The sequence below is a fragment of the Trachypithecus francoisi genome, unplaced genomic scaffold (genome assembly GCF_009764315.1).
Source record: "Trachypithecus francoisi isolate TF-2019V2 unplaced genomic scaffold, Tfra_2.0 Lachesis_group17, whole genome shotgun sequence".
Classification (NCBI taxonomy): Eukaryota; Metazoa; Chordata; class Mammalia; order Primates; family Cercopithecidae; genus Trachypithecus; species Trachypithecus francoisi.
In genome coordinates, this window is record NW_022681462.1 from 18,926,856 (window position 1) to 18,942,689 (window position 15,834).

At 35.8% G+C, this 15,834-nt stretch overlaps 1 protein-coding gene across 1 annotated transcript in view; it reads left to right on the plus strand.

Moving 5' to 3' along the window:
* APLF (aprataxin and PNKP like factor) overlaps positions 1 to 15,834 on the plus strand; it is a 99,414-nt gene that overhangs the window by 67,413 nt on the left and 16,167 nt on the right. The window contains 1 exon segment of the mRNA XM_033239285.1: positions 263 to 618. Within this exon segment, the coding sequence (XP_033095176.1) occupies positions 263 to 618 (356 nt within the window).

Here is a 15,834-nt window from a genome sequence, read left to right on the forward strand (position 1 = left end):
CCACCTGCCTCAGCCTCCCAAAGTGTTGGGATTACAGGCATGAGCCACCACGCCTGGCCAAATTCTTTTTCTAATAACTAAAAATGTTTTAAGTTATTAAACTAAGCACATAGAAAATAGTGGCATTTGATAACTTTAAAATGTGAATCTTGAAGTTTTAAGTTTACATTTTGCATGGGTCTTGTAGTTTTGTGCTGTTATGCTCATATCTTTTAAAAAAAGTTTTCATTTATTTCTGATGTTTTTCATATTTGTTTTACAGGAAATGCCACAGTCATTTTCTACAATCACATTAAGTAACACAGAGATAAATAATATTAAGACTAGTGCACAGAGAAACAAACTTCCAATAGAGGAACTTGGTAAAGTTTCTAAACATAAAATTGCCACTAAAAGAACACCACATGAAGAAGATGAGGCAATAAGCTGTTCTGAAAATTGCTCGAGTGACCAGGGCAAGTCATTCCAGGATGAGTCTCAAGGGTCTCATTCTGAGTCCAGCTCTAATCCCTCCAGTCCTGAAACTTTGCATGCAAAGGCGACTGATTCAGTTCTACAAGGTTCTGAAGGAAACAAGGTCAAGAGGACATCCTGCATGTATGGGGCAAACTGCTATAGGTAAAATGAAATTACAGTAGCATTTAGTTCCATTATTTTGATAGCGTGTAGCTATGTAGATACATGCTACAGTGTGTTAAAAACCTAATAAAACCCACTGGCCTAAAGGTTAGGGGCTTTATCGTGTTTCTGCTGTTTGTACTTCGTCAGTATATCTTCTAGAAAATCCTTTTAAGGCTTTTAAGATACAGTGGGAGAATTAAATGTTTTATGTATAGACATGCTGACTAATGTGAGGATCTGAATACTGGGAATCCAGACATGAAAACTGAATCCCTCAGATCAAAATACCTGTTATTTAGTGTTTTCTTAAATATTAGAGAGATTGCTTCCTAAACAGTTGTTGTTTACAGTATAACTATAATTTTAAGTTGTGTTTAGGTGTCTTATTTATACTTGTGCGTTTTTCTTTATATTTTTCTAATGGTGTGTTGAATCATCATGGTACCCTCTAAAACAACTGAATATAATAATCCTGGATTGATGGGTTACTCCTATACTTGCTTCATTTATTTACACTGCCCTATATACTCTAATGTCTTATTTTGAGAATTCGAATTATAATCTCTTAGTTTTAGACTATACTTTCATCCATAGTGTTTATAGTAACATGTTTATAATTACGCGGCCCTATTTCAGAAAGATTTCTTTGCCATTCCAACTTGCCAAACCAAATATTCTAGCAATTCTTTCCAGTAGTTTGTCTTCTGTGTCAATGAGACACTAGTCAGCGTGTGTACATATAAAACATTCAGTGCCCCCATGTATCTTAAAAGCCTATGGCAGGATTTTCTAGAAGATAGATATCTTTATTGCAATAGTATATTTTAACATATTCTGTTAATTTCACATTCATATTCTCTTTAAAATGTTTTGCCATTTTAGCACTTGAATAACTCATATTTTTGAATTTGAATAGTTCTGATTTATGCTTTTTGAAACAACTTCGTACATATGCAATGGCTTTAGTTTCACATCTGGACCATAATGTAAAAACTTGCAGAATAGAAGTATATAAACCTTCTGTTACCTTGGATTGTATTAATTTGCCAGGGCTGCCATAACAAAATACCAGATTGGGTGCTTAAACAACAGAAATGTATTTTCCCACAGTTCTGGAGGCTGGAATTCCTAGATTGTGGTGTCAGCAAGTTTGTTTTCTCCTGAGACCTCTTTCCTTGGCTTTCAGACTGCCACTTTCTCACTGTGCCCTCACATAGCCTGTTCTCTGTACACATACCTTCCTGGTTTCTTTTCCACATCTTGTAAGGACACCAGTTGTATTAGGTTAGGGCCCCACCCTTATGACCTTTTTTGACCTTAATCATCTTTTTAAAGGCCCTATCTCCAAATTAGTCACACTGGAAATTAGGGCTTCAACATATGAATTTTGGGAGGTGGGGAACAATTCAGTTCATAACACAATTTAATAGAGAAAATTCATAATGGTCATCTCAGTAGAGAAAAGTCATTCGATAAAATTCAACATCCCATTTATGAAAAAAATTCTTAATTATATAAGAATAGAAAAGACTTCTTCAGTTTAATCAAGAATATCTACAGAAACCAACAGCTAACTTCATACGTAATGGTGAAAGATTAGAGTTTCTCCCATGATGTTGAGAACTAACCAGTATGTCTGCTATCACCACTCTTATTCAACATTATAGTAGAGATCATAGCCAGTACACTAAGGCAAGAAAAAGAAATAACTAATGTAAAGTGGAAAGGAAAAAATAAAACTGTAATTATTTACAGGTGACATGATTGTATAATTTTGAAAATTCAGAATCTTTTTTTTATTATACTCTTGAGTTCTGGGATGCATGTGCAGAACATGCAGTTTTGTTATATAGGTATACATGCATGTGCCATGGTGGTTTTCTGCACCCATCAACCCACCATCTAGATTTTAAGCCCCACATGCATTAGGTATTTCTCCTAATGCTATCCCTCCCCTTGCCCCGACTCCCTGACAGGCAACAGTATGTGATGTTCCCCTCCCTGTGTCCGTGTGTTCTCATTGTTCACCTCCCACTTATGAGTGAGAACATGCAGTGTTTGGTTTCCTGTTTCTGTGTTAGTTTGCTGAGAATGATGGTTTCCGGCTTCATCCATGTCCCTGCAAAGGACATGAACTCATTGTTTTTTATGCCTGCATAGTATTCCATTGTATATATGTGCCACATTTTCTTTATCCAGTGTATCATTGATGGGCATTTGGGTTGGTTCCAAGTCTTTGCTATTGTGAATAGTGCTACCATAAACATACATTAGCATGTGTCTTTATAGTAGAATGATATATAATCCTTTGGGTATATACCCAGTAATGGAATTGCTGGGTCAAATGGTATTTCTGATTCTAGATCCTTGTGGAATTGCCATGCTATCTTGCACAATCGCTGAACTAATTTACATTCCCACCAACAGTGTAAAAACATTCCTATTTCTTCACATCTTCTCCAGCATCTGCCGTTTCCTGACTTTTTAATGATTGCCATTCTAACTGGTGTGAGATGGTATCTCATTGTGATTTTGATTTGCATTTCTCTAATGACCAGTGATGATGAGCTTTTTTTCATATGTTTCTTGGCTGCATAAATATCTTCTTTTGAGAAGTATCTGTTCACATCCTTTGCCCACTTTTTGATGGGGTTGTATTTTTTTTTTCCTGGTAAATTTGTTAAGTTCCTTGTAGATTCTGGATATTAGCCCTTTGTCAGATCCATAGATTGCAAAACTTTCCTCCCATTCTGTAGGTTGCCTGTTCACTCTGATGATAATTTCTTTTGGTGTGCAGAAGCTCTTTAGTTTATTTAGATCCCATTTGTCAATTTTGGCTTTTGTTGCCATTGCTTTTGGAATTTAGTCATGAAGTCTTTGCCCATGCCTGGGTCCTGAATGGCATTGCCTAGATTTTCTTCTACGGTTTTTATGGTTTTAGGTCTTACATTTAAGTCTTTAATCCATCTTGAGTTAATTTTTCTGTATGGTATAAGGAAGGGATCCAGTTTCAGTTTTCTGCATATGGCTAGCCAGTTTTCCTGACACCATTTATTAAGTAGGGAATCCTTTCCCCATTTCTTGTTTTTGTCAGGTTTGTCAAAGATCAGATGATTGTAGATGTGTGGCGTTATTACTGAGGCCTCTGTTATGTTTCATTGGTCTGTGTATCTGTTTTGGTACCAGTACCATGCTGTTTTGGTTACTGTAGCCTTGTAGTATAGTTTGAAGTCAGGTAGCATGATGCCTCCAGTGTCATTCCTTTTGCTTAGATTCTCGGCTATGCAGGCTCTTTTTTGGTTCCATATGAAATTTAAAGTAGTTTTTTCTAATTCTGTTAAGAAAGTCAATAGTAGCTTGATGAGAATAATTGAATCTATAAATTACTGTGGGCAGTATGGCCATTTTCACGATATTGATTCTTCCTATCCATGAGCATGGAATAAGAGAAGATTCAGAATAATCTTAAGATAATCTGAATTAATAAATGAAGTTAGCATAGTCATTTGATTCAAAATGAACATTCAAAAATAAATTTATTTCTATATCCTAATAATAAATATTAGAAAAATTAAAATGGGAACATTTACAATAGTACCAAAACCTTAGACACCTAGAACTAAATCTAACAAAAGATCTGAAAGACATATTTGGTAACATTATGGTGAAATTAAATGAGGCTTTAATTAATGGGGAGGAAGGGTATATGAGTTGCAAGAATCAATATTGTAAAGATATACATTTCCTCAAAATCGCTTTGTAAGTTTAAAGCAGTCTTTATCAAAATCCCAGTAGGGTGTGTGTATGTGCATGCGTGTGTATGTGTGTGTATGTGTGTGTATGTGTATAAGTTGACAAGCTGACTTTGTAGAGGAATTGCAAAGGACCTAGAACTCTGAATACAATCTTCAAGTGCAAACTTGAAAGACTTACATGACCAGATAGAAAGCCTTATTATAAAGCTACCATATATAATGCAGTTTAATATTGGTGCAAGGATAAACAGTAATCAGTACAAAAGATTAAAGAGTTCAAAACCAAACCTATATGTCTGTGTGTATGACAAAGGTACCACTGAAGATCTGTGGGTTGAACATGAACTTCCAGTGAGTGGTGTTTGGTAACTGGATATTCATATGAAAAGATAATGAATCTTAACTCCTGCCTTATACCTATCACAAAATAAATCTCAGATTTTTGTGAAACATATAAAGTAAAGGTAGCAGAGGATAACATAGAATATATTCATGACATTGGGCAAAGATTTCTTAAGCATGTTATAAAATGAAGTAATCATAATCATGTTATCCAGTTGATCAGTTGCACAAAATTAAAATTAAAATTACCCTTTATGTTATATTTAAATATAGCATTAGAAGGGTGAAAAGGCAAGGCACCAAGTAGATGAGGATATTTGTTATGCATATGTCAAATGACTTGTATCCAAAATAAATAACTAGCAACCAATAAGAAAATGACAACTCAGTTAAGAAAAAAAAATGAGGCCGGGCGCGGTGGCTCAAGCCTGTAATCCCAGCACTTTGGGAGGCTGAGGCGGGCGGATCACAAGGTCAGGAGATTGAGACCATCCTGGCTAACACGGTGAAACCCCGTCTCTACTAAAAAGTACAAAAAACTAGCCGGGCGAGGTGGCGGGCTCCTGTAGTCCCAGCTACTCGGGAGGCTGAGGCAGGAGAATGGTGTGAACCTGGGAGGCGGAGCTTGCAGTGAGCTGAGATCCGGCCACTGCACTCCAGCTTGGGCGACAGAGCGAGACTCCGTCTCAAAAAAAAAAAAAAAAAAAAAAATGAGCAAAAGGCATTGCACAAAAGAGAATAGTGAAATGGCCAATAAGCATACAAGAAAGGTTTAATGCTTGTTAGTCATTTAGGGAAACACATTTTAAAAAATACTACTACAGATCAGTGGTTGTCAAACTTTTAAAAGTGCCAGACAGTAAATATTTTTGGCTTCTTGGGCCATACAGTCTTTGTTGCCACTGCTTAATTATGCTGTCATAGTGTCCAAGCAGCCATAGACAGCACAGGCAGTGAAGATGTTAATACTACTACTCAAGGTAGTATTTAATGCAGTCTCTATCAAAATCCTAATGGTATTTTTTTTCAGAAATAGAAAAAAATTATTCTAAAATAATGTAGAATCTCAAGGAATCTCGAGTAGCCAAAACAATCTTGAAGATGGTCAAAGTTGGAGGCCTCACACTTCCTGATTTTAAAATGTATTACAAAGCTACAGTAATCCAAACAGTGTGGTACTGGCATAAAGATAGTTTTTTACAGTTTATCTGAATCAGGATCTGCTTAAGTTCTATATGGCAAAAGATGGCCATGTCTCTTAATTTATTTAATCAATAGTTTTCTGTTCATGTTTTTCCTTGCTATATATTTGTTGAAAAAAGATAATCATTTGTTCTGAAGAGGATTCTATCATTTGCATTTTGTTGATCGTATTTTCAAGATGTCATTAATCACATTCTCCTGTATTTCCTAATAATTTATAGTTTGAACTAGAGGGTTCATTAGATATCAGTTCTAAAAATTGTGAAAGTTGCCTGGTCCTTTGAATATTATTTCCCTCTTAGTCTCTAAAATGTTTTTACCTAAAAGTCTACTTTGATATTTATTAATGTTTGAGAATTGCTGTAATATCTACTATAATTATCATTGTTGATTTATAATTTAATTCCATGTGGTTATATAGCAAACGCTTTGGAAATTAAATCTTGGGAAATTTATTGAGATTTGTTTTGGCCCAGCATATGGGTGATTTTTATTGAACATATGGTGTGCACTTACATGTGTATTCTCTAGTTGCTGGAATGGAAGTAAGGTTTTATAAATGTCGATTTGGTAAAATGGTTATAGTGTTGTTCAGATTTTTTTATATATTTGCTAGTTGATTTTTTTTCCTGTGGTTGTTCTACTAGTTACTGAGAAAGGAATATTAAAACCTTCACTATGATTGTAGGTTTATCTATTTCTCCACTTAATTCTGTCTGTTTTTCTTAGTACTCCAGCTGTAAATTTGTCCTCAGTGAAAAAGCCATAAAAGTGGGAAATTTACTCAGAGCTGTATCTTTCTTCCACATGTTGACTCTCCAATTTCTGCTTGCTTTTGGTAGCTATCCACTGCCTTCCAATTATTGTTTTTAATGTTTTTTCCAGAGTGTAATTGTTACCTGTCGGAGTGTTGGTCCAATACAGTCTATTCTGTCATTATTGAAAGTGGAATCCTTGTTTTGTCTAATATAATATAACTACCCAAGGTTATGTGGTTAGTGTTTGTGTAATGTCTTTTTAAATCGTTTTAGTTTCAATTTGTGTTCTTATATTTAAAACATGTCTTTTATAAAGAGCATATAGTTGGTTCATTGGTTTTTATTTTTAATCCAGTCTTATAGTCTCTGCCTTTTAGGTGGAGTATGGAGTCCATTTACATTTTTTTTTTTTTGAGATGGAGTTTTACTCTGTTGTCTTGGCTGGCGTGCGTTGGCACAGTCTTGGCTCTCTGCAATCTCTGCCTTCCAGGTTCAGGCAATTCTCCTGCCTTAGCCTCCCGAGTAACTGGGATTATAGGCGCCCACCACCACACCCGGCTAATTTTTGTATTTTTAGTAGAGATGGGAATTCACTGTGTTGGCTAGGCTGGTCTCGAACTTCTGATCTCAAGTGATCTGCCCACCTCAGTCTCCCAAAGTGCTGGGATTACATGCGTGAGCCACCACACCAACCCCATTTACATTTAATACTATTAGTGATATATTTTAATTTTTACTTTTTTGTATTTGTTTTCTATTTATCCTACATATTCTTTGTTTTTTATTCTCCTCTTTTTGACTTATTTTGGATTAAATGTTTTTCATTCTATTTTTTTCTCCTCTGTTAACTTTTCAGTAGCCACACTTTATTTCCATAGGCATCTGTGACTTATTACAATCTACCTTACTATTGGTGCTTTTACCATTTCCCAAACCGTGCAGGAACTTTACATCACTTTAATTTCATTTACTTTCTCTTTTGTCTGTTTAAACCATTGTTATCATATAGTTATACCTTTGTGTATTAACTCACAAGACTTTGTAATTATTGTTTAAAAATTGTTTTAAGCATCAACATTCCCCTTATTTACATATTTATTATTTTGAGTGCCCTTTATTTCTTCCTAAACATCTATCCTTTCACCTGGGATCCTTTTCTTTTAGTTTTAAAAACTTCTTTGGGTTTTTTTTTTTTAATTTTTGAGATGGAGTCTTGCTCTGTGCCCAGGCTGGAGTGCAGTGGCGTGATCTCTGCTCTCTGCAAACTCCGCCTCCCGGGTTCATGCCATTCTCCTACCTCAGCCTCCTGAGTAGCTGGGACTACAGGTGCCCACCACCACACCTGGCTAATTTTTTGTATTTTTAATAGAGACGGGGTTTCACCATGTTAGGCAGGATGGTCTCAATCTCCTGACCTCGTGATCCACCCACCTCAGCCTCCCAAAGTGGGTTTTTCTTATAGTGAAGATCTACTAAAAACAAATTCTTTACATTTTTGTGTGTCTGAAAGTGTTCTTATTTAAAAATTTTAAAGGCTCTTTTCACTAGGTATGTAATTCTAGCTTAGCATACTTTTATCATTTGTGTCATGCCATGGACTCTTGCATCCATAGTTCCTCTTGAAACTCCGTTGTCTATCTTATTATTGCCATTATATTTTTAAATCAATGTGCCTCTTCTTTCACCACTCTTAAAATTTTTATCTTTGCCTTTAGATTTTAACAGTTTAACTAACATGTGCCTAGGTATATTTTTCTTTGTATTCATCCTATTTGGGGGTTCACTGAGCTTTTTTGCAAGTTAATGCCTTTTATTAGTTTGAGGAGACTGCTTTGCTATTATCTCATCAGATATTGTGTCTATTTTATCTTTTCTCTCTTTCTTGTACTCCAACTAAACATATATTAAACCCTTTGACCGTGTCGCACATGTTTCTTCTAGTCTGCTGTTAAACCCATTCATGGAGTTCCTAATTTCAGATACTGTATTTTCCAGTTCTAGGATATTTATTTAATTTTTCTTCTTTCTTCTTCTTCTTCTTCTTCTTCTTCTTCTTCTTCTTCTTCTTCTTCTTCTTCTTCTTCTTCTTCTTCTTCCTCCTCCTCCTCCTCCTCCTCCTCCTCCTCTTCCTCCTCTTCTTCTTCTTCTTCTTCTTCTTCTTCTTTTTTTTTGTGAAACTATCCATCTTTTAATTCATTTTCCCCAATTTTCTACTCTTTAAAAAAAATATATTAATCTTAGTTGTTTTAAAGTTCTTATTTGTGAGCCAATATTTCTGGTTCTGCTTTTTTTTTTTTTTTCTTGATTGTTGGGTCATATTTTTCTGCCTCTTTGTCTCTAGCAACCCTTTATTGCAATTCTAACATTTTTTAATAAAAAGAACTATAGGTATCCTAGATGTTATCTTCCATCAGTAAGGATACCACCTCTACTTGGCAGGTAGGGGCTAGTCATCTCTGTCCAGTCGGAAATTTAGACAGATAGTAGCTCTTTTGGAGTTTTATTAAAACTCAATACACTTTTGTTTTACTTCTGCTTGTTTGGCAGGGCTTTCCTGACTTTTATGTGACAGGCAAGTCTCTGTATCCTTAGCTATAAAACTTTGCCTGATTTCAAACTATGCTATAAGGCCATAGTCACCAAAACAGCATGGTACTGGCATAAAGATAGGCACATAGATCAATGGAATAGAATAAAGAACCCAGAAATAAACCCCTATTACTTACAGCCAACTGATCTTCGATAAAGCAAACAAAAACATGAAGTGTGGAAAGGATACCCTATTCAACAAATGGTGCAGGAATAATTGGCAAGCCACATATAGGAAAATGAAACTGGATCCTCATTTCTCACCTTATACAAAAATCAACTCAAGATGGATCAATAACTTAAATCTAAGACCTGAAACTATAAAAATTATAGAAGACAACATTGGAAAACCCCTTCTAGACATTGGCTTAGGCAAGGATTTCATGACCAAGAACCTAAAAGCAAGCACAATGAAAACAAAGATAAATAGCTGGGACTTAATTAAACTAAAGAGCTTTTACACAGCAAAAGCAACAGTCAGCAGAGTAAACAGACAACCCACAGAGTGGGAGAAAATCTTCACAATTTGTACATGTGACAAAAGGACTAATATCCAGAATCTACAATGAAGTCAAACAAATTAGCAAGAAAAAACAAACAATCCCATCAAAAAGTAGGCTAAGGTCATGAATAGACAATTATCAAAAGAAGATATATAAATGGCCAACAAACATGAAAAAAATGCTCAATATCACTAATGATCGGGGAAATGCTAATCAAAATGCTAGTGATCAGGGAAATGCTAATCAAAACCACAATGCAATACCACCTTACTCCTGCAAGAATGGCCATAATCAAAAAATGAAAAAATAACAGATGTTGGTGTGGATGTGGCGAAGAGGGAACACTTCTACACTGCTGTTAGGAATGTAAACTAGTACAACCACTATGGAAAACTGTGGAGATTCCTTAAACAACTAAAATTAGAACTATCATTTCATCCAGCAATCCCACTACTGGGTATCTACCCAGAGGAAATGAAGTCATCATATGAAAAAGATACTTGCACACGCATGTTTATAGCAGCACAATTTGCAGTGGCAAAAATGTGGAACTAACCCAAATGCCCATCAATAAATGAGTGGAAAAAGAAACTGTGAGATATATCTATATATATATGTGTGTGTGTGTGTGTGTGTGTGTGTGTGTATGATGGAATACTACTCCACCATAAAAAGGAATGAATTAATGGCACTTGCAGTGACCTGGATAAGATTGGAGACTATTATTCTAAGTGAAGTATCTCAGGAACTGAAAACCAAACATGTTATGTCTCACTCATATGTGGGAGCTAAGCTATGAGGATGCAAAGGCATAAGAAAGAAAGACACAGTGGGCTTTGGGAACTCGGGGAGAAAGTGGGAAGGGTGTGAGGGATAAAAGACCACAAATTAGGTGCAGTGTATACTGCTCAGGTGATGGGTGCACCAAAATCTCAGAAATCACCACTAAAGAACCTACTCATGTAGCCACATACCACCTGTTCCCCAATAACCTATGGAAATAAAAAAATTTAATAAAAAAGAAGATCTTGCCTGTCAACTAATTTATTCTTTTTGTTCTGTCCACTGCTGTGTATCAGAAGACTCAATTTAATGGATGTCATTAGTTTAAGGCACTTGTCTGAATTAGAACATTGGATACTTAATGTCTAGTGATTGCTGTTCCTACCTCTGACTCATTCAGTTCCTCTGATGAATAATAGGATTTTATGCAGGTGTATTCCTGTTCTTACTTGTTGAAGAAAGCACTTATCTTAGAATATAAACAGATATGAATGGAGTCTATTTTCAGCCAACTTGGTGTAAGAATGTAAAGTCACACTCATGTACATTGCCTTGGATTACAAAACCTTAGGCTGCCATATGTCATGCAGATGAAAATGTTGGTGTCTTGATGTCTTTCAGAAGCTAGTGTCGTTTTTTAAATTATAATGTCTTCTGAGAGGGAAGGCCTTGGGAGGTGTGTCAGTTATCAACTGTAAGTGCTCTCAGTGTAATATTGAATCTGCAACATGGCCTGTGTATGTGAAAGAATGCAATGTTTTACCACAAGCACAATATCATTTTCTCAAGACATATGGGTGAGAGTGAGTAAATTATTAATTTTTTATTTGCTGATCCTGGTATGATCTAAAAATTTTTACTAGTTCCTCTTCTATTTTTGAAAAGTGTTCCAAGTCATCATAATGTTATCTTAATTGACAGAAAGTACAATCTGTTCTTGGTATCTGCAGGGGATTGGTTCCAGGACCCCAGGACATACCAAATCTGGGGATGCTCAAGTCCCTTATGTACAATAGTATAGTATTTGCATATATCCTACACACACCCTTCCATGTACTTTAAATCATCTCTAGATTCCTTAAAATACCTAATAAAATGTAAATACTATGTAAATCGTTATTGTACTGTACTGTTTAGGGAATGATGACAAGAAACAAAAGTCTATACATGTTGAGTAAGGATGCAATCATTGTAGGCCTAACTACATTTTCAGTCTGCAGTTGGTTGAATCTGCAGATGCTGAACCCCACTGTGAGGGCTGACTATATCTGCAGATGTACACTTCAAGCTGCAAGATAGTGATTTTTAGAAACCACTTAACAAAAAATAAGAATGTGTGTTGTTTATTATAAATCCAGATTATATTTCATGAAGCAAAAATAGATCTTCATAAGGAGACCTCTAGTTGTCAGGTAGTTAAGATTTTCAGAATCAGTCATGTGATGCTATCAATCTATTTGTAGTTAAGAATAGTCAAAGTTGGCTGGGCATGGTGGCTCACGCCTGTAATCCCAGCACTGTGGGAGGCTGAGGCGGGCAAATCACCTGAGGTCAGGAGTTCAAGACCAACCTGTCCAACAAGGTGAAACCCCGTCTCTACTAAAAATTAATTGATGTGGTGATGCACACCTGTAGTCCCAGCTACTCGGGAGGCTGAGGCAGGAGAATCATTTGAACCCAGGAGGGGAGGTTACAGGGAGCTGAGATCGCACCACTGCACTCCAGCCTGGGTGACAGAATGAGACTCCATCTGAAAAAAAAAAAAAAAAGAATAGTCAAAGTTGACAGCACCTTAATCCATTTTAATAGGTTCTGCATATATAGAAAGTAACTTATCATCATTTGCCATGCTTACAGTTCTTTAATTGTGTATAAGAATATGATCTTGGAAAAAAAGTATCTTAAATATTAATTACTTGCTACACAGTTTTATATATGACTTGGCTACAATTTTTTTTAAACTTCATTTAGAAATAACAGTAACAGGCCGGGTGCGGTGGCTCACGCCTGTAATCCCAGCACTTTGGGAGGCCGAGGCGGGCGGATCACAAGGTCAGGAAATCGAGACCACGGTGAAACCCCGTCTCTACTAAAAAAAATACAAAAAAAAAAGCCGGGAGCCGTGGTGGGCGCCTGTAGTCCCAGCTACTCGGGAGGATGAGGCGGGCAGGAGAATGGCGGGAACCCGGGAGGCGGAGTTTGCAGTGAGCCAAGATGGCGCCACCGCACTCCAGCCTGGTGGACAGAGCGAGACTCCGTCTCAAAAAAAAAAAAAAAAAGAAAAGAAATAACAGTAACAACATCAATTATATTCATGTAGGCTTGACAAAATTTGCTGGAATGTCTTCTGTGGTTTTGTTTTTCGTTTATTTTAATGTGCATTCATTTTCATAATAAATTTGTTCTTTGTTATATTTACTGTTAATTACACATATATAAAAATTTTCAGAGTTCTTTTTGCATACATAGTAAATTGTAGTGATTATCAGGTAACAAAGTGAGTACTTTTTACTGTTTTATGCTGGTTTACTTGTTTTTTATTTAATAAAGACTGTATTTAAACATTTTCCTTTTTCTTCTGAATTTTGAGACCTAGATATTTGATAATAATGGGATTTATGGTTTTACTTTAGGTTTTAAAATACATACTAAATTTCAAAAATGCGAGATAAACTGTTTTGATGGGACAAAAATATAGTATGTTCATGTCTTCAGTGGGTAAATATTGAGCATCTAAAATGTTCTAGTCACTGATCTAGGAGCTGATGTAAAACAGTTATTTTTGTTTTTCTCTTCAGCTTTTATTTTGAGTTCTGGGGTACATGTGCAGGATGCACAGCTTTGTTACATAGGTAAACATTTACCATGATGGGTTGCTGCACAGATCAACCCGTCACCTAGGTATTAAGCACAGCATCCATTAGCTATTCTTCCTGATGCTCTCCCTCTGCTTATGCCCCCACCACCCACCACTGGCGGGATCCAGTGTGTGTTGTTCCACCCAATGTGTCCATGCGTTCTCATCGTTCAGCTCCCACTTGTGAGTGAGAACATATGGTGTTTGGTTTTCAAACAGTTCTTTAGGTTCATTTACAATCATGGTGTTAAGTTAGCAAATCTTTGGAAGTAAATAAAACTAAAAACTATTATTCTGTTGTTGCTCCCACTGTCTAGTTAATCTTTAGGTACTCCTTTATGACAAAGTGATAAAGTGTTTTTAAATTAGCAGACTTAGGTTCTAGTTATGGTTATGCTAATTCTGTAGCATGACTTTGCATCAGCTAGTTGATTTTCCTGGGTTTCAGTTTCTTGTGAAAACATGAAAAATACAGAGGTAGATTGCTTGTGCTCTGGGGGTCTTCAATTCACTATGGAGAAATCTAGAGCAGAGAGCAGTAGCTTCATATTCATAAAGTCAGCTCAGTTATGTGCGTGGCTACCCTTCCTTAGCCTTCTTTTCTGTCTCCTCTTTTTCTTCCCTACTTGTAAATATTACAGAGCCACAGGGCTCAGTTCTCAGATCTCTTCCTTTCTGTTCTTATTTCTTAGGTGAACTAATTCAATTTAATGGTTCAGATTCATATGTTTAAATGCCTCCACTTTGTATAATAGGTAGATCAAACTTACCACCTCTAAGTCAGAATTCTTGATTTTTATCATGAAAACAACTCTTTCACAAGTGTTCTTTACCTCTGTAAATGACTCCACCATTCACATAGTACTCAGGTGCTTCAGCAAGAAGCACCTTTGACTCTTCTGTTTCCTTCACATCACTCATTCAATCTATCAGCAGTCCTTGCCATTTTAACTTTTGAAATATAGTAGGAGCCTGCTCATTTCTTAGGTCTCTACCTTTGCACTCTACCACCCCAGTCATAACCACCATCCTCTCTTGCCTGGAATACTTCAGTAGTTTACCGATATCCCTGTTTTCTCTTTTGTCCTCATGTAGTTCATTATCCTCATAGCAACCAGAGCAATTCTTTAAAGGTAAGTCGTTTCATGTTGTCTTCTTACTCATAACTTTCCAGTGGCTTCCTGTAACAAACTTTATCGTGGATTACAAGTTCTCTTACTTCATTTCCTACTATTTTCCTTTTTACTCATTCCCCTTGAAGTGTACCAGTCTTCATTATGTTTTTGTGTTTTACCCAATATCCTAGCTTGTTTTCACATCAGGGCCTTAACAAATGTAAGGACATGTGCTATTTCCTCTTCCTGAAGCGTTCTTCCTTCATATATGTATGTGATATACTTCCTCAGAAATGCCATCTCTGACCTCTCTACCTATACGTTCAGTCACTCTCTATGTCCCTCTCTTTAATTTTCTTCATAGCAATCACTTCCTGAAATTATATATACATATTTGTTTCCTGTCTTATCCACCAGCATATAAACCCAGTGAAAGCAGAGACTCTGCTTGTTTGCTACTACCTGAGTCTCTGGAACCTAGAACAGTGCTTGGCATATAGTAGGTATTCAGTGAATTTTTATTGATAGAGTGAAATGGATGGCAATAGGACTGTTTTATTTCTATTTAAACATTGTTTGTAGGAGCATCATCAGGAAATACTAGAAAGGGTCAAATTTTCCATTGGTTCATTATAATTACAAAGATTTATAACTTTGTCATAATGTAAAAATTTATAAACCGCTATGTCCTTACAGTATTTAAATATGCTGTTATCTAAATTTTTGTTACTTAGGCACCTACATCATTAAAATCACAATAATGTTTTTGAAAATACATATTTTAAAATATAACAGCTCACAAAAATTTGATGTGGTTATGGTTGTATAGCTTTATGTTTAGATCTCAAACTGTTAATAATTAACAACAATAAAAAAACAAAAAGGACTTTGAGACAGACTGAATTACAGAAAATGCCATTTGAGAAAAAGGTTGATGTAAATCTTTTATGAATGAGCTCTGATTAAGTAATCCCCTTCATTGTTAGGAAAAAGATCTTGTGGAATTTGGCATTGCCCTTGAAAGTTCAAATGCTCATATTCCCCTGAAGAGCTGTACAGAGTTGCCATTTAGCTTTGACTTAGGGTTACATGCAAAAGGTATTTTGCCTTGTTGTGAAATAACTGACTTTTGAAAATGGAATATGCATAGACAGATGTTAGAAAATATTGTATAAATGTGTGAGATATGACAGGGAAAATATTCAACAGGAATTTTATATATTATTGAAGGAAAAATTCAGCTATTTAATATTAATTGACAGTGACTTTTACTAGCACATAGGATTTCTAGCCATTGTTGGATATCTT